General features: G+C 36.8%; 1 protein-coding gene across 1 annotated transcript in view; it reads left to right on the plus strand.

Moving 5' to 3' along the window:
• LOC103507082 overlaps positions 1–23,975 on the plus strand; it is a gene marked incomplete at its 5' end in the record, with an annotated part of 76,920 nt that extends 52,945 nt beyond the window's left edge. Inside the window, 2 exon segments of the mRNA XM_026822038.1 lie at positions 22,538–22,688; positions 23,872–23,975. Of these exon segments, the coding sequence (XP_026677839.1) occupies positions 22,538–22,688; positions 23,872–23,975 (255 nt within the window).
• Positions 23,976–25,009: the final 1,034 nt, after the last annotated feature.

Raw genomic sequence — 25,009 nt, forward strand, 5'->3', positions numbered from 1 at the left:
AAAAAAAAAAAAAAACAAACATGCCACGTATCTCCCCCCGTATATTATTTACATTCACGGAAGTCAATCGTTGCATTACAACCCGCGCGACCCTCGACTCAACTAAATGAAGGCATATCACATCCCCCTTCGCTATAAAGGTCGTGGACTCTGATTTGGCACAAGAGGTAATCCGAAGACTAGGAAAAATAGAACCATACCTTGGTCGAACTCTCTCTCCTCTCTCTGGACTTCTCATCTCTCTCCCTGTAACTACTCCTCTTACTCCGTCTACTCTATCCCTCTCTTGCTCTACTCCTCTCTCTTTATAATAATATTAAAATTCTAACAAACGTACACATGCAAGCTAGGACAGGTTAATTTTTACTATTTATGTGAGGTATGCTTTTATTTATTTAGACGATGTCTTTTATCTACTCTCCATCCATGGATATTTATCGCCTCTTTTTTTAGCTTTATTATTAACTGATTTTTTTACTCTTTTTTACGCTGTCTCTCTCACTCTCCTCTATGCTATCATCCTAAAAAAAAAAAACGGAACCTCCTCCGGAAAAAGGATTGTAACTTTGGCCAAGTTCTACGGGCGTATCAGTTTATTATTGTACCGATAACCTAAACGAAAAAGTTCCTATGCGCATTAAACTTGGGCCAATGGGGGACCAAAAAAACCTATAAGCGTGTTCTTTTGCTTTGAAAAAGTGCCTTATCATGGGGACCCAAAATCTGATGGATTTTTCATTTTTTAGGGCGTTATTTAAAGTGGTAGGGCTCTTGCCTGAGCTTTTCTATCCAACCACCTCGGACAAATCGTTTCAAAGTAACAAAAAGAGCAATGAAAAATAGTCGCGTTCAAATTTAAAACTCACTTCTTTCGTTCAATTAATCATTTGTCATTTTCTCCTCCTCCTCCTCTTCTTTCTCCTCCTCCTCTCCCTTCCCCTCCTCTTCCTTCTTATACTCTTCCTCCTCTTCCTTCCCCTCCTCTTCCTTCTCCTCCTCCTCTTCCTTCTCCTCATCCTCTCTCCTCTTTTATAATAGATTCTAGTAACAATATTGATGCTACGCTGAGATGGATGGGTACGGGCGTATCAGTTTATTATTGTACCCATAACCATAACCCAAACGAAAAAGTTTTCTTTTGCTTTGAAAAAGTGCCTTCCAAAATCCAAAATCTGATGGCTTTTTCCCTTTTTTTAGGGCGTTATTTAAAGTGGCAGGGCTCTTGCCTGAGCTTTTCTATTCAACCACCTCGGACAAATCGTTTGAAAGTAACAAAAAGAGCAATGAAAAATAGTCGCGTTTAAATTTAAAACTCACTTCTTTCGTTCGATTCATCATTTGTCATTTTCTCCTCCTCCCCCCTCCTCCTTCCCTTCCTCTTCCTTCTTCTACACCTCTTCCTTCCCCTCCTCCTCTTCTTTCTCCTCCTCCTCTTCCTTCCCCTCCTCTTCCTTCTTCTTCAACTCCTCTTCCTTCCCCTCCTCTTCCTTCTTCTACTCCTCCTCCTCTTCTTTCTCCTCCTCCTCTCCCTTCCCCTCCTCTTCCTTCTTCTTCAACTCCTCTTCCTTCCCCTCCTCTTCCTTCTTCTACTCCTCCTCCTCTTCTTTCTCCTCCTCCTCTCCCTTCCCCTCCTCCTTCCCCTCCTCTTCCTTCTTCTTCTACTCCTCCTCCTCTTCCTTCTCCTCATCCTCTCTCCTCTTTTATAATAGATTCTAGTAACAATATTGATGCTACGCTGAGATGGATGGGACATAAAAAAAAACTGCATTGGCTTTCCAACGAGAGAAAGGAAAGGAAACGCATGGCATTCTAATGAAATTAATACCTATTCCAAAAGGGATTACAAAAATGTTAATATGGAATTTATTTCCCACTCCATTCGAATAGAACGCCATGTAGGTACATAACTACATATATGTAATTCGTCTGTAATGTAAATAGTTGGGATTTTTTACATATAAACGTAAAAAGAGGAAAGGAAAATCTACAGGCAAGGCGTAGCGTAGGCGAAAAAGAGTTCACGAAAGATAGTAGAAACTATTATTTTCATCACACAATGGACTGTGGAGGCTACAGGATCTGGATTATAAAAATAATAAGCTTGGGAGATTCGAATTAGATTCCCGCCAGGGACAAACTTTATTCTAAAACAGACAAGGTTCGTTCTTGGAACGGCGGGCTTTCTGCTGTCTTCTCTTGTCAATTTCGGGACGATAAGACATTCGTTGTTAGGCTTTTCCTCGATCGACTCTTGGGAAAAAAAACCGTTTCCCTTATTACAGTCGTTACTTCCTACTTGAGAGTGTGACAGACATATTGTAACGTAATGCCCAACCCCTTCCTCTTCTTTCTCTTACACACACGTTTTATATCCCTCAGAGTTGGATTTCAACATAGCTGTAAGCACTATAAAAGGTCTGATTTGTAGACAAGGAAGAGGGTTGAAGAGAGAAGTGGTAAGGCATAAGAGGGAGAAGAGAGAGAGAGAGAGAGAGAGCGAGAGAGTGGGGAAGAGAGAGAGAGAGAGAGAGAGGGAGGGAAAAGCTGGAGAAGGGATAGAATTAGAACAATAAATGAGAACAGTAAGTTACAATTTGTATGAACGCCGTGTAACTTGTTGAGTATGCAATGTGCAACAGAAGAAAAATTAGTGGAGATGTCTGGATTACTTTTTTCAATACTGCATTACTGCAAGTTATTTTTATCTGCATACATAGGGTAGGTGCCTTTATTTATTTTAGATATTTTTCTCTCTCGTTACTTTTCTCTCTCTCTAACTTCGGACAAAAATAACATTAGAGAGAGAGAGAGAGGGAGGAGATAAGGGGAGGGGGGGGGAGAGAGAAAGAAAACACGGGGGAGATACTTTTTCTCGAAGACGCTTGCCTGAGACAGACATCCCATGTAACGTAGTACCTATGAGAGAAAAAAAAAAAAAAAATGTCATCTTATATTTATTTTCGAAAATATCTGATCTCCACTAAGAAGGTGTCACTTGGAAAAAGGGAGTATGTGTGGGAGTGAGGGTTCATGTCAGCAAAAGATCATCTTGTTTATATTTTGATTTAGATTTTTTCTGATCCCTTCTTGGAAGGTACCAATCTTTACAACCTTCAAATTTTTTACAACCTTCATACTTATTAGCTAAATACAATTAAAATTTCTTGGCAGGAGAAAGAGGAGGAGGAGAAGAGGAAGGCTGAAAAGAAAGAAGGAACGGGAAATGAGACTAGATAGGTAAATAGTTCAATGGTAGTTATTTGGCGGAAACTGTTATTTTATCAGACGGTACTAACTGGCAAACAAGTAAGTAAGCAAGCAAGCAAAGGTTTCACCAAATTAAGTGTAAACCCATGTAAAAGGAAAGATTCAACCTGTGACATTATAATACTATTAGAGTTATAGTTATACTTACTACATACTATAGATACCATGACGATTTTATCAGAGTATCACTATAGTATAAGATTTATAGTTACCCCTGCTGTGATAAATTATAAATTGGACCACGTAATAGATAAAAGCACACCAGTAATAGATTTCACTGCTAAGTGGCAGTGCAGTTGTTCCAACTTGGCTGAGTATAGGGGACCTAGACAAAATAGGTAGGGAGGAACTTTTGAGGTCTAAAAGAGTAGTTTGTACACCTTTTAGCAAGTGGTCTGTATTTGTGTTTGTTACTTAACACTTTATTTTGCACCTCGTCATATTTCCAATGTAATCCTAATCCCAACAAGCTTTCTTTTTATTATTACTATTTTAAACTGTCATTTCTTTTTCTCCTTCTTCTTCTGTATAATCTGTACGTACCCTGACCAGATGAAAAGTGTCAACACAGCGTTCAGATATCTGCGTGTACTTAATGGAAAATGTAAACCTTAACATCGGAAAAAAGAGGAAAAAATACAACTTTTCTTTTAAGGATAGAAAAAAAAAATTAAAAAATGTTCATGATGTTTGCTTAGGTACATTACGTAGATTTCTGGAGTGAAGGTAGATTGGGGAGGAGGAGGAGGGGGAGGAAGAAAAGAAGAGGAAGAAAAAAAGAGGAATTAGAGGAGAAGAGAAATGGAGAACGAAGAGGTGGAGAAGTAAGAGAAGGAATATAAGAAGAGAAGGAGGAAAGGAGAAGAAAAAGGAGGAGGAAAGGAGAAAGAGGAGGAGAAGAAGGAAGAAAAAGAAGAAGAGAAGGAGGAAGAGAAATAAAGAAAAGAAAGAGAGCTAGAGAGAGAAAAAGAAGAAAAGGAGGAGAACAAGAAGAAAAAAGGAGAAAGGGAGAAGGAAGAGGAGGAGAAGAAGGAATAAAAAGAAGAAGAGAGGAGAAAAAGAATTAAAAAAAAAGAAAGAGGAGAGCAGGAGAATAAGAGGAAAAGGAGAAGATTTTTGTTCCTTGTATCACAGATCACACCCACGGTTTTTTTTTCTATTTTGCACTTTTTTCTCACACTCTCTTTTTCTCTAACCTTCTCTTCTTTCTCCACACTTTTCTCTTTTTCTCCACACTTTTCTCTATAGGTTCTTGATAGGTAAAAAGCAAACCCCTCTAGGATAATACTATTAGTGATAGTGAAGTAGGAACAAAACTCTTTGAGTATGAGCATGATACAGTTCTGTGTTAAGAGGGATTAAAGCTTGCTTTTAAAGCTTTACGGGGAAAAAAGCTAAGAAAATGTTTTATCTTTGATAGCAAAAAAAATGTTAATAAAGCAGGGAAAAAATGTGTTTTATAATTTTCTCTTGAAAAAAAAAAAGTTATTTTAGAAGAGTTAGGATGACATTTTTCACTAATTAAATTGGAATTAGAATAAAATTGAATTAGATTAGAATGACCCACTTTATTTTGTGGATAAAAGCTCGCGCGATATAGAACGCTAAATTTACCTAATACAAGGTAAGGTGGGATTATTGAATGGACGGAGTTCTCAGTCCTTGAGTTTATCTGTCTGTCTGTTTGTTTGTTTGTCTGTTTGTTTGTTTCACTGTAACGCTCGCAAGTTTTGTCCGATTTTGACGAAAAGAAAAGACAAAGTCTAATTAAAGTGGGCCGGATGAGACTTTTGAAATCCCTAAAAGGATTTGATATCTACGGAACTTGAACAGTTTAGTCAACCACAATCAAGTTTACTATAACCTGAGTCTATTACAAACATTATTGCATAACTCAGTCTTCTCCTTTTCCTTCTTGTTGAAATTTGTTACAGCGAAACTATATTACACCTACATAAGTAATTTTATTATCTATAAGCTTTTTGATGATAAAAAAGCTCTCATTTTGTCTGTTATCACAACGTGTTAGCAGTAATGGATTTCATTCTGCTGAGAAAAAAAGTTCTTAAAAGTAAAAAAAAAAAAAAAAAAATGAGATGCAAAAAGTTTTTTTTCTGTGCTCCTAAAGAGGACATTATGATTGTCAGGTCTTTAGAGCCAAATCTTTGCACTAATTTTCATTTATGCTTTTTTAATGCGTACCTTCATTAGATGAAAATATCCTTTGGTTATTGTGGCTTTTAGCTGAAAACCGTCTTATGGGGAAAAGCTTACCTGGACATTCCTAAGAATATTTTCTGGAGACGCTATTTTTATAAATACCTGAAACAGAAATGACCGAAACCAGAAAATTAGCATAAAATTATAAAGGTTTAAAGAAAAAACTAACTTATTCTGAGGCATTTACAAATAACTCTAAAATTCATACATTTATTAGTGCGTTTTAGGAAAAGTCTGGGAATAAAAAAGACATTTTTTCCCCTTGTTAAAAGGTTTTTCTACTCGGTTGCCAACTTGTGTCCTCCATTTTGAATCCAACGTTCCAACGTTCTCGAGACACGTTTCATTATGGAAAAAAAGGGGATTTATACGCCTTTTATACTTTCCTTCCAGACAGAAAAGAGAAATAGATACGAGAGACAGGATGATTTCATTAACAACTCACGCGTTACTTGTCACATGTAATTTCTACCCAACCGAGGAGAAAAAGGACTGGAGGAAAAAAAGTTGTGGTAGGAAAAAGAAAAATGTTAAGCAAAAGATAGAGAAGAGGCGGAGAAGGAAGAAGTGGAACAGAAAGAAGAGAAGGGGAATTAAGAGGAAAAAGGAGAGATGATGGATAAAAAGAACAAGAGAGAAAGAAGAGGGAGAGAAAAAAGAATGAAAGAAGGAAGGAAGAAGAGAAGAGGAAAAGAAGAAAGATGAATAAAAAAGAACAGGAGAAAGAGGAGGAAGTTGAAGAAAATGAAGAAGATGTATAAGAAGAGAATAAAAAGTGACAAAGAGGAGGAGAAAAAGGATGAGAAGAAAGAGGAATGTAAAATTACCATTTCCCTATGCTGTAAAAGAGGAAGAGGTGAATGTAAGAAAAGGAGAAAATGAAAAATAAGAAGAAAATGAAAGAGGAGAAGGAGAAAAGAAGGAAGAGAGAAGTGCTAAATGTAGAGATGATATAAATAGAGAGGAAAATGTTTAGTGATAAGAGAGAGATTGAAAATCTCTACTCATTGCTTTCTCGATTTTTTTTTTTTCAAGAGGTTTGGTAGATAGAACTGTAACTGCCAAGGTTTTATCGTCCCGAAATCCAAGAAAAAGGGAAGACAGGATAGGAGCCAGCCATCTGTTCCGAGAACGAACCATCTGAGCCAGCTGTTCTGAGAACGAACCATCTCCCGTTACAACCCATAACTTTATGAAATCCCGTTATCAAGATTTCAGACAGCAGGTGTGCAAGACTCCCACTACCACTGAGATTGGTAAGGTCGGGGGAACACATTGTAAAATATTATATTATAAAATGAGTTCACACGTGTTTCTTCAGTTTTAATACGATTGTCAGTACATAGCTCCGGAAAATACCTCCATATTATTATTATGAAGAAAATGAAGAAGATGTATAAGGAGAAGAGAATAAAAAGTGACAAAGAGGAGGAGAAAAAGGATGAGAAGAAAGAGGAATGTAAAATTACCATTTCCCTACGGCCTACACTGTAGAAGAGGAAGAGGTGAATGTAAGAAAAGGAGAAAATGAAAGAGGAGAAGGAGAAAAGAAGAAGGAAGAGAGAAGGGCTAAATATAGAGAAGATATAAAATAGAGAGTAAAATGTTTATTGATAGGAGGGAGAGAGATTGAAAATCTCTACTCATTGCTTGCTCAATAAACATTTTTTTTTTTTTTTTTTTCCATTATGGATGGGTGAGTGGAAGAGCTCTTTCAGGAGAACTCTGCAACTTGGTCGGATCACAATCGGATGAACCATTCGAGGGTTGTTATAACGGAAAAATCAGACAGCTTACTCACAACGCTAATGAGTAATAAGTTAATGAGCAATTTATTGAGGAAAGTTCTTTGAGAAATCACATTGTTTGTTTACCAAGATAATGAGAAAGCTTTCTTCAAGGACACACCAAAATGAAGAACCAGGGGCATTATCCGTTCTCGGACTCGCCTCTCGCCCTTCCCAAACCCACGACCGCGCCTGTAAAGTTCTCCCACTCATCCGCTCCAATACGAAATGAAATCCTGGCTTTGACACTTGAACTTTGTCCTTCCACAGGGGACTCTACTTGGCCCCCATCTCTCCATTTTCACCGTAACCGTTCCAAAGTTCACGCTGTGTCAAGTGTGACCCAAAAAAGTGTCTGCCCCTCCCGATAGAACAAGCTGTTCTTCCCTAAGGGACTCGGGAATAATTAATTATCATCCGCCATCGTTAGATATCCGACAACTTTTCTTCTGCTTTCAATTATTTTAATTTAAAAACCTAATACTGAAGAAATCCTGAGAACTTTGTGTGCACTTTTGTATACAGGGTCGGGGTGTAGATTGAAAAACTTTTACCTACAGGGTTAATTGAAGTCTATGAAAAGCAATGAAACAGATCATTTTTTTTACGACATGAACGATCAAGCACAGTTCGGACTTATCGACATTATTACAGTATTGACAAGAATATTGATAGTGTGTGGGTGATATGAGCCCCTAGTGATGAAGTACAAAATCCGTCAGTTTGCTACATCAGTACATTACCAAGGACATAAGACACTGTAACTTTATGAAACTCAGCATCAACAATGTGGGTATTATCAACACTGTATCAAGTATAAAGTTAATGATAAAGTTATCATCCTCGCACTGTTCACAACTTCAATGTCAACGAAGTAAATATACATTTCTAGAAAACAAAGCGAAGACGAAGGAGAGTCAATTTAAACTCGCGAAAGGTGCACTTCTGTCATCAGACATGGAACCTTTACCATCTTCGAGGAAACTCAATTTAAATCCATCATAGTGTATTGCATAGTATGAGCTATGAGCAATTTAGATAGTCAAATGCGCTTTACAGATAGCATTTTCACCTCTTCTGGTGTTCTTGGTCACGAATGAGGCCATCAATGGCTTCGTGTTGTGGTCTGGATTGAAGCCATTGTCGGGACAGTTAAGAGAATATCCCAGATGAAACACCAAATCCCAGTTATTTGAACATGTTTTTAACTATCTTCGCTTGTTTGCACAAATGGGTTGAATCTTATAAGCAACTTTTGAGCCACTTCCACTGGGCAGATTCACATGACACTTTTGAATTACAATACCTCGGCTCGGTGGTGTAGTGGTCAAGACGCTCGTAAGCAACTAGGAAGGCTTGGCCGCGTGGGTTGATGGGTTCAATTACGTAATACAAGTAGGTACCTATGCATATTTAATTCCCCCCTATTTTTTTAGTGATACTTGGCGACACCTTTTCATGACCGCCAGTCCCCGAAGAGGTTAAGCTCACCGAGAAGAAAGATAAGGGAAAAAACAATTACGTAATACAAGTAGGTACCTATGCATATTTAATTCCCCCCTATTTTTTTTAGTGATACTTGGCGACACCTTTTCATGACCGCCAGTCCCCGAAGAGGTTAAGCTCACCGAGAAGAAAGATAAGGGAAAAAATCTTTCAGCTCAGCAGAGCAATGAGAGGTTGCAGTTCGAGTGTTCCGACTTAAGTAAGAGATATCTCGGGGTAACAATAGAGCCAGGGATCTATTTATAATTCAACAAACATGGAACTCAAAGTTAGGGCACTTGAAAGACAAAGGCCAGGTGTGTGTACGTGAGTTGGGTAGTCTGGCTAGGGGTTGAACAGGAAGTCTGGTTGGGGGGACCTTAAACAAGGAGCAGACCAGTGTCTTTCTGTGGGACTATAAATAGGGATGAGAGTAGCCAAACCCTAACCAGCCTGGCTAGCTGGAGGTTACAAAGGGTTTATCATGCTTGAAAGGAACAGCACAGGTCCTCATAATGGTTGACTGCGGTTCGGGACAGGCAACGTAATATTGACTAGAGACCAGCAACCCCTCTCGGTGTAGCCAAAACGCTACAACACCCAAAACTTGAGTTGGGAAAAAAAGGAGGTTACTAGGGTAAATTTTACCAACTAGGGGGACTGAGACGAAAACCGGCAGGTCCCCCTTCCAATTAATGGAGGGAGATGTAGGGCCTTGCAGTTGGAGTGTTCCGACTTAAGTAAGAGATATCTCTGGGTAACAATAGAGCCAGGGATCTATTTTATAATTCAACAAACATGGAACTCAAAGTTAGGGCACTTGAAAGAAGAAGACCAGGTGTGTGTATGTGAGTTGGGGATGGGCGATATATATCGATATTTCCGAATATCGATATTTTACTTTCGATATATCGATATCGGGAATATCGATATTTTTATAAATATCGCCCATCCCTAACGTGAGTTGGCTAGGGGTTGAACAGGAAGTCTGGTGGGGGGACCTTTAACAAGGAGCAGACCAGTGTCTTTCTATGGGACTATAAATAGGGATGAGAGTAGCTAAACCCTAACCAGCCTGGCTAGCAGGCGGTTACAAAGGGTTTATCATGCTTGAAAGGAAAAGCACAGGTCCTCATAATGGTTGACTGCGGTTCGGGACAGGCAAAGTAATATTGACTAGAGACCAGCAACCCCTCTCGGTGTAGCCAAAACGCTACAAGTTACTAGGGTAAATTTTACCAACTAGGGGGACTGAGACGAAAACCGGCAGGTCCCCCTTCCAATTAATGGAGGGAGATGTAGGGCCTACAAAAAAGGGAAAATTTTAAAGAGGGAATTTCAGCTCTGACACACAACACGAATTTTCCTTAATGGGGAAAATATTCAAGGAAACAAATGAAAATGCCTGTTTTTTTTTTACTACCATGAAAACAAAACACTTTGTCTGGCCCAAACCTATTGGTATTTAAGAGGGGAAAATTAGAATTTCATAACCAATTTTGACAAATTAAAAAGTTTTTTTTTTTTTTTTCTTGAAATAATAATTGCAATCTACATCAGTAGTCTGCAGAGAGTGTTCCATCATTGTAAATACCATGTCTATGCGGACGATATCCAAATCTATATTCACTGTCAACTGTCGGGATTTTGGAAAGCTCCAAACTTTTCGGACTCACATATAGAGTATTACAGAGACAGAAGAAAAGAAGGAAGATAAAGAGAGAGGGGAAGGAAGGAAGAGAGAGAGGGGAAGGAAGAAAAAGACGAGAAAAAAACAGGAAGAGGGGGAGGGAGGGAGAGAGAGAGAGAGAAAGAGAGGGAGGGAAGGAGAGAGAAAGAGGGATAGACATAATAACAGGATAGCTTTGGTTTGACAGTTTGGAAAAGTTGAGAGTTCCATAAGAACTTATATTGTCGATTCCTGATAAGTTCGGGAAAATGAAGAGAAGGGAGGGAGGGGGGAGGGGGTAATGAAAATCGCTCTCAAAGCGAAAAACCAACAGGGATCGCATCTATGTATAATTGATTTGGCAAATGCAAAACCCGTTTATCTGACATATTGTAAGCTCTTCAAGAGAGGCTAAAAACTAAAAAGTACATGCATGGTTCTTGTATAGGTATGAGGAACTACGACCTTGAGTATCTTTGTAGATAAAATTTTTACAACAATGGCGGTTTTTACACAGTATAGATGTAGATCCACTCAAGAGTAGTCCATTGCAAAAAAAAACGAAGAAATTGTCAGATGAATAGTTTTCACATAAGCTAGTTCATAGAGCAAACAAACTATCTTGTTTTATTTCCATTAAATTTTAACCCTTTCCTGTCCTCTGTTCCAGACTTTGCAGTACGAAACTTATCTTGTTTTATTTCCATTAAATTTTAACCCCTTCTTAGTTTTCCCCATCTTTGATTATTGTGACGTAGTCTACTCTCCCAATTTGAAAGTTGAATGTTTACAATCTCTTCAACTGGCACAGAACGCATGTGTTAGGTATGTTTGTAACCTTCGGAAATTTGATCGAGTATCCGAACATTACCTCGGGCTGGACTGGATGAGGTTGGATACCCGGCAAAACCTGCATATGTTGTTACTGTTGTATAATATATTACGTTCAAATGGGCCTCAATATTTTCAGGGGGCTTGGACTTATCTGCAAAGTAGCAGATTTGCATCTCTAGGTCTCCTGGAAATTCCACGGCACAAAACTCAGATATATGGTAACTCTTATCATAAAACTGCAGCGCGGCTGTGGAACTCTCTTCATAGGGACATCAGGGACTCACCAAGTATAGGTTCATTCAAGACTGCCCTTGTGGGGTACCTGAAGGAAAACCCTATCTGATCTATTTCTATCTACACAATCCTACACACACTCACACACATATACACAATTACATACAAACTAGTGGTTGGATGGAAGAGCTCCTTTGGGAGAACCCTGCCACTATAAATAAAGCCTTAAAAAAAAAAAAAAATAAAAAAAAATAAAAAAAAAAACAAAAGAAAACACAAGTTTTTCTTCATTTCTTAAACATTGTATTTTTCAAAGAATATGAATAAGTTTCAAAATTAAATATTCAATCTGTGAGATTTGTAATTCAATCTGTGCAATAAATATAATTTGATAAAATTTAATTAAAATAATTCCTCTTTCTTCATTTTTCTCTCTCTCTCTCCCTGTCTCCTTCCTCTCTTCTCAATAGTTAATTCATTGCGGCTAAATTTACACTCTCACCCATTTCAGTCATTACTCACCAGAGAACATCCAAACATTATCAAACCCATCCCCCGAGCATACCTGCCAGTTTAAACTACCAGTTCCCTATGTCCTAGCATGCGTTAAAGATTAGCCTGGGTGAGAGTAGGGGAGAGAGGGGATAGGTTATTTATAATTTAAGAACAGAGAATGTCTTTACTAACATCTGCACTCTGAATACATTTCCTTTTAAATGGCTTTCGAGACATCTTTTTTCCACAACACTACATCAGGGTTGCATGCAAGCAACTTATTTACAACACTTTGCACTTGCAAGCAACTTATTTACAACACTTTGCACTTTACATAATTTTGACGTTACATTAAGGTAACACAAACTAACATGACGTCACAACATAAATATTAGGTAAGAATTTTCAAGGTTTTTTAATTATTATTTTAATTATTGAATTTTTTTGTTAACCCCGTTTTTGTTTATTACTATCTAAGAAGGTGTCTACTTTCTTTAGATGCACTTTAGAAGTTTTGACTTTTTTTTATGCTTTGTAGATTCGTAGTGCTCTGGAAGTTCTTACTTTTGGTCTTGGAATATTGTCCCTCCCCAATTCGTTCCGAAAAAATTAAATAAAATAATAATAAATAGGTAGAAAGTAAAAACAACTTAATAATAAGTAATAATGGAAATTTAATCTTTTGTTTTCTGGCTCAACAAAAGAACAAAACAAACAGAAATAACATGAAGCGATAAAAGATAAAACTTTCACTTTTAGAAGGTCACATATTCCGGTCAAAAATTGCAAAACAAAAGCCTACAACACATGGAAAATTGTAGGTAAGGGTACTAAGGATAAAAGTGAAATATAAAAAGATCCGAGGGTATGATAATAAAAAATATGGGAAAATAAAACAACCCAGAGATAAGGAAAAGATGAGCTACGAAAAAAAACGAAAGAAACAAATGAATATTTGTTTTGTTGAAAATAAAAACCACTTCAGGCAAAAAGGTAGGGCCGTTTTAACCTGTGATGGTCTCAATGGTCTGTACCTGAGGATCTAATTTTCTCATTTTAATTAAATGTTTCTTTTCCCGTGTTAGACGAGATCAGCGTTTTTCGTCAGCCCTCAATCAGCCCCAAGTTGGTCGCTTTTGGGCTTACATTTGGTTTTGGCTGCAAAAATTTCCGAACTTCGCACTCAACCTTTGCTACTTCTTTAGTAAGGGAAATTTCAGGCTGGTATGATCTCTGTTTAAAGCCCCCAGCCAAACACTCTCTTGATCTCAATGGGTTAATACAATATTACGGAAAGTACTTGAACTTTGTAAATAAATTTCCTTCACAAAGTGGTAGAAAAAGTTTCCTTCATTTCTCTCCTTCTTTATCCATTCTCCCTCTTATACCCCCCCCCCCCCTTTTTCCCCCCCCCCCCTGTTTGATCAGTTTATCGCAGATCTTGAATTTGATTGGACAAGTGCCCTAGGCTTCTTTCGGTCCGATTTGTGAACAAGAATATCAGTTTATCTTAAATTTGATTGGACAAATGCCCTAGCCTGTGTTTCGGTGCAAGTTGTGAACAAAGGCATTTGGACCGGGGGGTAGTTTCTTCTCCTATCTTCAATTTCCTATCTTATATCAGTTTATGGAGGATAAATCTAATTGGACAAGTATCCTAGGCTTCTTTCGGTCCAAATCCATGAGAAAGATAATGTATCCTTACTAAGAAGAGGAGCACAGACAATCACTCATCAAACTCATCATAAAATGAAAGACGTCTAGAAAATAGAAATTCTATCTAGACAGCACCCTGTATTACACATTAATCCGCCTCCATTGGATTAAATTTGTTTGTTTGTTTGTCTGTCTGTCAGTTTGTTTGTAATCATTACAACACTAACAAAATAATAGAGACATAGAGAGGAGAAGGAGAAGGGGAGGGGGGGTGAGTATTTACAATGTTTGTTTGTCTGTCCGTTTGTTTGTAATTATTACAACACAAACAAAATAATGGAGTGGGGGATGAGTTACAAACTTTTGAAAGTTAAAAAAAAAGAGAAAGATAAAAAAATGGAATGCGAAGTTGTCAAAACAGAAATGTCAATGGAAGTAATGTTTCTCTTTTATTCGAGAATTCGACCACATAATAACAAAGCTCTCGGAGTTAGGAAGCAGTAGGAGGAGGGAGGATAAAAAGACGAAGGAAGAGAAGGAGGAAGAGGAGGAAGAGGAGGAAGAGGAGAAGGAGGAGGAGGAAGAGGAAAAGGAGGAAGAGGAGAAGGAGGAGGAGGAGAAGAAGGAGAAGGACAAGAATAAAAATAAGAAAAACAAAGACGATGAAAAAGAGGTCATGGAAGGAAAATCTATGTGTGGTTTGGTGGTGGTGGTAGTAGTGGGACAGATTGATTGCTGAAAAAGTTTTTCGGTATTTGGAAGAGACAAGAGACAATATTTATGTCTGAACTTTTCATTTTTCTTCTCCTCTTCTTCTTCCTCTTCTTCTTTTTCTCCACTTTTTATTTTTTTCCTTATATTTTTGTTTTGATAAGGATTCGACGGACTTCTTTTTTTTTAGTACAGAAAATTTCTTTACATTTTGGCTCCATTTTCCACTTTTGACCACTCAACCGGGCCCTAATTTTTCACAAAATAATAATAATAAAATAAAATGAAAATAAACATTTTTCTTCTTCTACCTCTCAGCCTTCTTCTTCTTCTTCTTTTTGTTTGTATGAAAAAGGAAGCTTCAAGTTCTCCTTTTAAAATGAAGACTAAAGGTTGGAGATTATGATGGGTTATGTGATAATTTTAATTATTATCATTCTATTTTTATCGTCCTCATTCTATTTGTCTTCTTACTCTAGCTAGCACAAGACTTGTCTTGCACGAGAGACCGGACACTTCAAGCCCAAGTGACACTTTGAGGGGGAGTGTTTACAAACTGGACAAGGGTTCACAAGATGGAGAGTGAAGGGCGACCTTCCTTAATATAAAAAGTGAAGGGCAAACTTCTTGATGAACATGACCTTGAAACGTCTCAAGTGAGAATAAGGAACACCCTGTTACCGACAATATGAGATTTCCTAATTTCCTGTCCTGGTGTTGGAGGGTGAGGGGTCATATCCTGGAGTTCCTGGGAATGGGTCAGATTTCTTGGGTCTCGTATGTGTGACCCATTATTTGGGTCATGTCTCGTATATGTCTTGGGTCTCGTATGTGTGACCCATTATTTGGGTCATGTCCCCCATCAATAGAATGATGCGCGCTGCAAATGAAATGTGATTTAACTGTGATATTTTTTATTTTGACCTGTTTACCATATTATGTTTAGCGTTAATTATTGTTCTTAATCTTGTATTGTTTATGTATTTTTTCTGCTGTATGTAAATATTTTGATGTTTTACAATGGGTTCGCCCGTAAATATACGATTATATTATATTATTATGAAGGAGAAGGCCTTCATAAGTTCAACACATGTCTGGTTGAGGTAGCGCTTTTCTTGCCTGTGTGATAAGAGAATAATGATAAACACATCGCATCCAATACAAACAAAACCAACAACATTCATCTTCCTCCCAAAAAGTCATGAATCATGAACAAAATCAACTATGTTTACAGAAAACAGAAAGTAAAAATAAAAACAAAATATAAAACAAAAGTAAAAAAACGCTCGGGAGCATTGAAACTGGGACAGCTGGCAATTTTATTTACTCAGACAACACCGTCTTAATTATTTATTATTGAGTTGATGGACATCATGGGGGAGTCGTAGAATTTAGCGTCATAAATTTAATCGATATTTTTTGTCACAAAATGGAAATCAGTAACACTTCTTTTTTGACATAACTCTCATGGCATAAGTTTGTTCGATTTTTACCAAATTTGGCAAAAATGTTGGGAAAATTTGTCGTCCAACCGTCCATGCATGTGGAATTCCAATAGTAATTTAGTTATGGCAGGTTAGACGCGAAAGGATCCGAATAAATACTCTCATGGCATAAGTTTGTTCGATTTTCACCAAATTTGGCAAAAATGTTGAGAAAATTTGTCGTCCAACCGTCCATGCATGTGGAATTCCAATAGTAATTTAGTTATGGCAGGTTAGACGCGAAAGGATCCGAATAAATTCCTCTGAGAAGAAATTGCAAAATTGAAATGCAAGTCACATGATCCATCAGGAAGAGGAAGTGAGAAGGGAGGGAGGTGGAGGGGGAGGGAGGGAGAGAGCCATTAATCACCATCTCACATATAAAACCATTATTATAGTGTCTTCTCCAATCTCCTTTAAGAATATACTACGTCCATCTCTTTCTATTCTTCTTCCTCCTTCCTCTCCTTCTTCTTCCACCTCTTCCTCTGCCTCTGGGGAAAAATTGACTCTAAATTCAAAAGGACAAAAGGTGATGGGAGGGGGGGGGGAAATTGGCACTTAGTCTCTTAGGTACTAAACAATTTGCTCTTGTAATTCATGAATTGTAGAGAAAATAGAAGCTTCCAGGAGGGAAAAATCTCAATCATAAAGTCTTGGGAAAATATTTAGCAGGAATTCAATATTTGGTTCATCAAGACAGATCACCCTTTCTGAAGTTCTCAAGGATTCACCTGCAGACACTAAGAAGGTCCTAAAATTCCTGCAATATTCAAAACTCTTAAAGCTGATATAATCCAATTTTCTTTTCTTCTTTTTTTCTCTCCTTTTTTTTCCTTTTCCTTTTTCGTTAAAAAAAAAATGCACTAATGGCCTGCTGATGGCTGATGCTCGAGCATGTTCATTGTATATTGTATGTGTATGATGTTTTTGTAAAGAAATAAATAAATAATAAAATATTTAGCAGGACATGAGAAAATATTTAGCTGACAAAATGTCGAAATGTGTTGTATTCAGATGAAATAATAATAAAATCCAACCTAAAGTGACTTGGATGCGAAACTGAAAATCCCATGGTACTGTCTCGTCAGAAAAAGAGGATGAGGAGGAGAAATACAGGGTTGAGATATGAGGGCAGGAGAGGAGGGGGGATGAAGAGAAAGAAAAAAGAAGTAAAACGAGAGAAAAAGGAGAGAGGGGAAGAAAGTGAAGAGAAGAGAGCCAAGACGAGAAAGGAGTGAGCCAATAGGAGAGTGAGAGGAGGGTGAAAAACAAAAAAGATCAAGTGTGAGAAAAAGAAATCAAGTATAATTTATTCGAAAATGAAAACATTGAAATGAAATGAAATGAAGCGGAAATGGAATTTGAAATAAATTGTTAAGAACAAAAGACTTCAGTCGAAATGAATTCACGAAATTTTTAAAAGTCGATTAAGAGAGCTTTCCGAGTACGTGCATATGCCCCAAAAAAGTTTTCCATTTTCAGAATAAAACTGCTTCAAAATTCTAAATAAATTACAAAAACTTTCTGGTGACTCTGTCTATACCAAGGGATCAGAGTGTGACTTTCACAGGAAAAACAATTAGGTACGTACATGGAATAAAAATGCAATAAAATGGCAAATATCATCCCCTATAGCTTATCCGACCTAGGAACAGCTTAGCTCAATGTAATGTCAGTACAACATTCCTCAATATAGAATTAATGTGCATTTTATTTCCAACAGGGAAAAATCTCATCATGAAGTCTTGGGAAAATATTTAGCAGGATATGAGAAAATATTTAGCTGACAAAATGTCGAAATATGTTGTATTCAGAAGAAATAATAATAAAATCCAACCTAAAGTGACGTGGATGCGAAACTAAAAATCCCATGGTATTTGTCTCGTCAGAAAAAGAGGAGAAATACAGGGGTGAGATATGAGGGCAGGAGAGGAGGGGGGATGAAGAGAGAGAAAAGAGAAGTAAAACGAGAGAAAAAGGAGAGAGGGGAGGAAAGTGAAGAGAAGAGAGCCAAGACGAGAAAGGAGTGAGCAAAGAGGAGAGGGAGAGGAGAGCGAAAAACAAAAAAGATCAAGTGTGAGAAAAAGAAATCAAGTATAATTTATTCGAAAATGAAAACATTGAAATGAAATGAAGCGGAAACAGGAATTTGAAATAAATTGTTAAGAACAAAAGACTTCAGTCGAAATGAATTCACGAAATTTTTAAAAGTCGATTAAGAGAGCTTTCCGAAAGAACCTTTTTGCTCAAATAAAGCCACTTGAAATATACATATCTACTTATTAAAAGCTTTTTTGTACCTTTTTCACTGATTTTTACTTTCCATTACAGAATGTATAGGTAGGGAGGAACTTTTGAGGTATAAAAGAGTAGTTTGTACCCTTTTTAGCAAGTGGTCTGTATGTGTGTTTGGACACAAAATATTTCGAGAACGGGGTTTGCCATTTAGCATGGGGTTAATATATCTATTTAGGATTTTAGCTAAATCCCCTTTACAGATGAGCTATTAATTTACATTATGTTTGTATGTCCACAATGTAATGAAAGTCGTGTGATGTTCACCCCTCCCCCTATTACTCTAGTTCTGTGATATAGGCATACGTGAAGAATAGTTTTCACGTTGAACTCGATAAATGAAAGCGATGCTTTGTAATTTATTGTACTCGTATTCGTAAGCCTTTTTTCTGTGTAGTAAATATTGAAACAAATTCTACAAAATCGGTCGTCGTTCCAAGCTACTCTAATTGAGTGGCAGGATTTTTCGAGTAACAAAGAAATGTAAAATCCTTGAGAAATTGAGAATAGGTTCAAAAGGAACATAGACAAAGTGCAAAAATGCTTTGATACGCCCAGAAAATTGAGAAAAAAGCTCTCGACTTCATCACAATAAAAAGAAAAAAAAAAAATGATGTGAAACATCACAAAATTTTCTATTAGGGACATAAAAAGAAACATTTTTGAACTTCGAAACTTTTGACTAGAAAATTCTTTTTGCACTTATTTAGAATGTTTATTATTTTCTCAGAATGTTATTTTTTTGTTATTATTATTATTTATTTATTTATTATTATTATTTTTTTTTTTCCTCAGGCACTTTAACACTTTATTTTGCACCTCGTCATATTTCCAATGTAATCCTTATCCCAACAAGCTTTCTTTTTATTATTACTATTTTAAACTGTCATTTCTTTTTCTCCTTCTTCTTCTGTATAATCTGTACGTACCCTGACCAGATGAAAAGTGTCAACACAGCGTTCAGATATCTGCGTGTACTTAATGGAAAATGTAAACCTTAACATCGGAAAAAAGAGGAAAAAATACAACTTTTCTTTTAAGGATAGAAAAAAAAAATTAAAAAATGTTCATGATGTTTGCTTAGGTACATTACGTAGATTTCTGGAGTGAAGGTAGATTGGGGAGGAGGAGGAGGGGGAGGAAGAAAAGAAGAGGAAGAAAAAAAGAGGAATTAGAGGAGAAGAGAAATGGAGAACGAAGAGGTGGAGAAGTAAGAGAAGGAATATAAGAAGAGAAGGAGGAAAGGAGAAGAAAAAGGAGGAGGAAAGGAGAAAGAGGAGGAGAAGAAGGAAGAAAAAGAAGAAGAGAAGGAGGAAGAGAAATAAAGAAAAGAAAGAGAGCTAGAGAGAGAAAAAGAAGAAAAGGAGGAGAACAAGAAGAAAAAAGGAGAAAGGGAGAAGGAAGGGGAGGAGAAGAAGGAATAAAAAGAAAGAAGAGAGCAGGAGAATAAGAGGAAAAGGAGAAGATTTTTGTTCCTTGTATCACAGATCACACCCACGGTTTTTTTCTACTTTGCACTTTTTTCTCACACTCTCCCTTTTCTTCTTTCTCTACACTTTTCTCTTTAGGTTCTTGATAAAAAGCAAACCCCCTAGGATAATACTATTAGTGATAGTGAAGTAGGAGCAAAACTCTTTGAGTATGAGCATGATACAGTTCTGTGTTAAGAGGGATTAAAGCTTGCTTTTAAAGCTTTACGGGGAAAAAAGCTAAGTTATTTATTTTATTTTTTTATTTATTTATTTATTTTTTTTTGTTTACTTCAATTTTTCTTTAGAGCATACAAAATTTCGTTGTCAGGCCAGAGCCTAGTCATAGGTTGAATGGTAGTACGCCAACCTTGCAAGCGCTAGGTCGCGCGTTCGATCCCCGTCCGGGCGGATTTAAGGTTCGTTCTCGAACGGCTGGCTTTCTCCTATCCTCTCGTCTTCGCTTTCAGGACGCTAAGACCTTGACAGTTACTGTTACAGTTCCCACTTCCCACAATCAAACCTCTTGGAAAATGAACATACAAACTAAAAAAAAAAAAAAAATCATCGAGGTAAAAGTTAGACCTTACTTTGTTCGTTCAATTAAGAACATTTTACAAAATCTAGAAACAATAGTCAGGAATGACGATTTACTTAACCTTAAGGAAATTCGTAAAAAAAAGTTTTTCAAAATAAAAAAGCAAAATAGTTTTGCAATTTAAACTTTTTCTCGAAACATTGTTCTTTTTCAAATAGTTCTTACAAAAACAAGCTGGGCCCGTCCCTCCGGGAATTTTTTAGCCCGTAGTTTATTCGATCGTTATTAGAGAAAATCAGTACCTTATGTATCTACCTAATTTGTTTAAAATTCAGTTTATTATTATTCTTGATTTGATTTTTTGATTTTACTTTCATGTACCTAATGATTTAAAATCAAGACTAGAGCCCGTTCTCCCTTTAATCCCAATATAATGTTTAAGTCACCCATCCATTTATTGGCGCTCAGCGTAGCTTAACACAGGAGACGCTAAAACCGGTCTTAAATTATCGACTGACGTGTTATCTAAAACTTTCTCGCTTTGAGTTCAGGGGTCGTCGCGACAAATTTCGAGATCAGAGCTCATTTGCGTGAGAAAATGAGAAAAAAAATCCCCGAAAAACCATTTTTGGGTTTCTTGGCTTTTGGTTCTCCGGACAAAACTTGCGGACAAAACTGACGACTGACGACACCGAAGCGAATACAATAGCCTATCCACTATACCTTTATTACTATCGTAATAATAAAGGAAGGACGGGCTAAAAAAGAACTTTTTTCTGTTCCTTCCTTTTTTTAAAGAAGTACCTAGATACCTACATTTAACTATTTCAAATACAGGGTGACTCTGTTATTTCCTTTATCAAAAGGTGTAATAAAAGAAAAGGCAGAATGAGTCATAATAGATCAATAGGACTTTCTACAACCTATTGAGATGAAAAGTACAAAAAACGGTCTGAATTTTTAAATCGGTTTAAATTTTCAAAATTTATGTTCAGTCCCATATTTTTTTTTTCATCTATTTTTAGATTCCCTTAAGCACGACTAGATACAACATGAAAATAATTCTTCTTTTTATTAAGGAAAAAGCCTAAATATTTGGAGTAATAGGTAGCCAATAGCCATCGACCTATTTACTCAATGATCTTCTTCTTTCACTTTGCCATTTTCCCAATTTCATTTAGGGTCGGCATGGGGTCACTCAATGATCTACCCTGTATAAAATTATATCCATTGAGGAAGAGAAGTTTGAGTTTGCAAGCTAGAGAGTTGTACTCCAAAGTCCAAACTGTATTGTTCCTAACTATTTCCTAGCGTGTTCAACAGTGCAACAAATCAACTTCGCTTTCCATTCTTCGCCAGAAAATTTACTTTCAAATTTTATTCCTTACTTTTCTCTCTCATTTTTAACGTAAAAAGTTACTTTTTTCCCTTTTTTAAGAGAGAGACAATTTTTTACTTTCTATTTAAGTTATATTAAGAGAGCGACAATTTTTTTAAACTTCACCGGAGAAATTTTTTCGACATTATTTTTAACTTTCGCCTTAGCTCTATCCTATTGTACTTTCTGTCTATGTAGAGGTCAGTTAGACGTTTGAAAATGTTGTGTGACCCTCTGTGACACATATATGAGAACCTAAATGAGTGCATGTTTTTGCATATTTAGGCAGTTTTCTGGCATATTCTTGTATATATTGGCCATTTTTTGTGCATATTGCATAAATATTTGGGCCATTTTTTCGTGCATATAATCCACCCCCTACTCATAAATAATATCCGTGACCCTCTGTGACACATATATGAGAACCTAGATGAGTGCATGTTTTTGCATATTTAGGCAGTTTTCTGGCATATTCTTGCATATATTGGCCATTTTTTTGTGCATATTGCATACATATTTGGGCCATTTTTTCGTGCATATAATCCACCCCCTACTCATAAATAATATCTGCGTCACCTACAGTTGTATTGTACAAATTGTAGGTATTATACAATCTGAACTAATTGAAGGTTAGAAAATAGGTTTGACAAAGGATTAAGAGAAAAGTGTTTTCAGATACTAAATACAAATACAACACTAGTTCGAATGACAATAGTCCAAACATAAAATGTTTTTGATTCTATATTTTATAGTTCTCCATTAATAAAATATAATATAGAAGATTCATCAAACATACAGCAAAGAAAGATATTATTTTAATATGAAAAGTCAAGGAAGAAAAGTAATACATATTCATATTCGAGAAAAAAAAGGTCTACATCCAAAGTTAATATAAAATGACTAGATTGGAGTAGATAAGATTGTGCACATCTAAAAAAAAAAAAAAAAAAAAAAAAAAAAAAGTTTGCAGTACGAGAGCGAGGAGACCAAGCACGACGTGGTAATTCTGCAGCACTACTGTCAGATCCTCTTCCATACCAACTTTGGCATCAACTTCGCCCTGTATTGTATTAGCGGCCAGAACTTTCGCCGCTCTCTGGTGTCCTTGTTTTGTAAGAACAAGAAGAAGAAGAGGAGTCGCCGCGAAATGTCGCAGACGACAGGTGAGTTGGGTGGAAGAGCAATTGAAAAAGATTGGTGAAACACTCATCTTTCTTTTTTTTAGAGAGAGAGAGAGAGAGAGAGAGAGAGAGAGAGAGAGAGAGAGAGAGAGAGAGAGAGAGAGAGAGAGAGGAAAGAGAGACGAAAAGAGAGAAAGAGAAAGTGGAGAAGTGAAAGAAAGAGAGAGAGAGAGAGAGAGAGAGAGAGAATCATCGGCTCATCAAGTCCTAAGTCACTGCGATCTGATTAGATCTTTTGTGACTTGAATCGGTTAGAAAATTTAGTGCTGACTGTAGATCTCAATAAAAAAAAAGTCCCCCATTTGGCCCCTAAGGTTCAAACCCAATTTTAATTAAAATTCAGACATCAAAAACGGACTGCTTAGAGACTCCCTAAATTCCCACAAAAATCGTCATACCAAGTTACTTCTCCTAATCATGATTCACGGAGCTTTGCACAACTTTGAGACCCCTGGTCCCTACACTTAAACCTTTGAGTGAGCTTTGTGTATGGGAAATATCCCCCAACCATACTCCCTCTGTCCTCTCTCCTCTCGGGGGAAGCACCAAGCACAAGGTTTGCGATGTTTACAGAAAATAAATTCAACCCAGAATATCGAATAAAAAAGCAAAAGCTAAAATAAACTTTCCAGAGAGTCAATTTATTTTATTCATTTTTCCTTGCCGTCGAAAAATATGACAAAGGGAGCACAAAAGAAAAGGCTTAGCAAGAAGAGCTCACTTTCTCTCTCTTTTTGCATGAAAAGGTCACCAGTAAGATCGATTGGGCGAGAGAAAAGAAGAATAAGAAGGAGGAGGAGAAGAAAACATAGGGACAAAGAAAGAGTGACTTATAGGTTTTGATAGAAAGTAAAATCAGGTGTAGAGATAAAAGAGTGCTTTCTGAATTTGTCACACCTGGTCCTTAAGGCTCGTTCCCACTTGTTCAGAAAAATAGAAAGTAAAAATCGTGTCGTGCGTAGTGGGAACACTTTTATTGCCTACAGGACATTCAAGAAAACTCACAAGTGGGAACGGGCCTTTAGGGTTTGTCCGAATTTTGATGAAATTGGGCAAAGAGATGTTCAACACATGAAAAAATGCAGACTCCAGAAAAAGGGCGTAAGTGAAGTTAAGCCCTTTTTTAGACCACGCCTCAAATTTGCTCGTTGTGTTTTGTTTTCAGTTCTCACGGACTTCGCAGGAGGAGGCCGCTATGGGAATTCAATGAAGAGGAAACATACCATACAGACGGACAGTTTACTCAGTATTCGTGAAGATATGACTTGAGTAGTTGAGTAATTACTTGAGTAGTTCCTCACATCACTTGAGTGGTTCCTCATATTACTTGAGTACATGCTAGACATACCATACAGACGGACAGTTTACTCAGCATTCGTGAAGATATGACTTGAGTAGTTGAGTAATTACTTGAGTCGTTCCACACATTACTTGAGTAGTGTACATATTTAGTAGTTATGTTATATTGAACTTAGTTTTAGGGTTGTACAAGTGTACATACATAGTTACATAGTATGTAATTTATCGTCTTTAAACTCAGAATAATAATAATAATTATACTTCTCTTGGCAATTACACTCATAACAAAGCTCTAATAAAACTAAAATACATGACCCACTTGGGAAAAAAAGTGAGGGGAAAGAAACCAAAACCGTTAAAGTTTCCAAAGTTCAGAGAAGCCCTCTCTGTAATCCCAGTAAAAATGAGGGTTCAGCTATTTAATAATAGGGTACCTATACCTAGGTACTACCTATTTTTTAAGTACTTACCTACCTCTGTATAATAAAAGGGTACTTGTGTACCACCTATTTATTATTATTATTTTTACCTACGTCTCGGTAATAATGGGGTAGGCACTAAATTTGAAAGTACAAAAAAAGTGCGGCGTAAGATCTTTCTCAAAGTTTACCGTAGAATACGAGGGAAATAAAAAGTTCACCTCAGAACTTTTTCCCAATGTCCCATTAATTTTACAAAATGTACGTTTTTTTTTTTTTTTTTTTTTTTTTTTTTTTTTTTTTGTATCCCCCTTTTTTCCCCCCTCGCAAAAGGAAAAGTAAAAGTACAACATCCCGAGAAAGAAAGGAAAAAGGAAAAAACAAGAACGCCGATTACTCAAGTTAGGAGAAGAAACGGAAATGGAGGAGGAGAAGATGGAAAAGGGAGAACGAGCGGATGAGGGAGAAGACGAGGAAGAGGGAAAACGAAGAGGTAGAGAAGAAATGGAGAAAAATAATAAAGAGGAAAAGAAAAAGAGGGAAGAAGAAGGAAAAGGAGGAGCAGAAAGAGGAAGAGAAGGAATG

The sequence above is a fragment of the Diaphorina citri genome, unplaced genomic scaffold (assembly GCF_000475195.1).
Source record: "Diaphorina citri unplaced genomic scaffold, Diaci psyllid genome assembly version 1.1 scaffold286, whole genome shotgun sequence".
Classification (NCBI taxonomy): Eukaryota; Metazoa; Arthropoda; class Insecta; order Hemiptera; family Psyllidae; genus Diaphorina; species Diaphorina citri.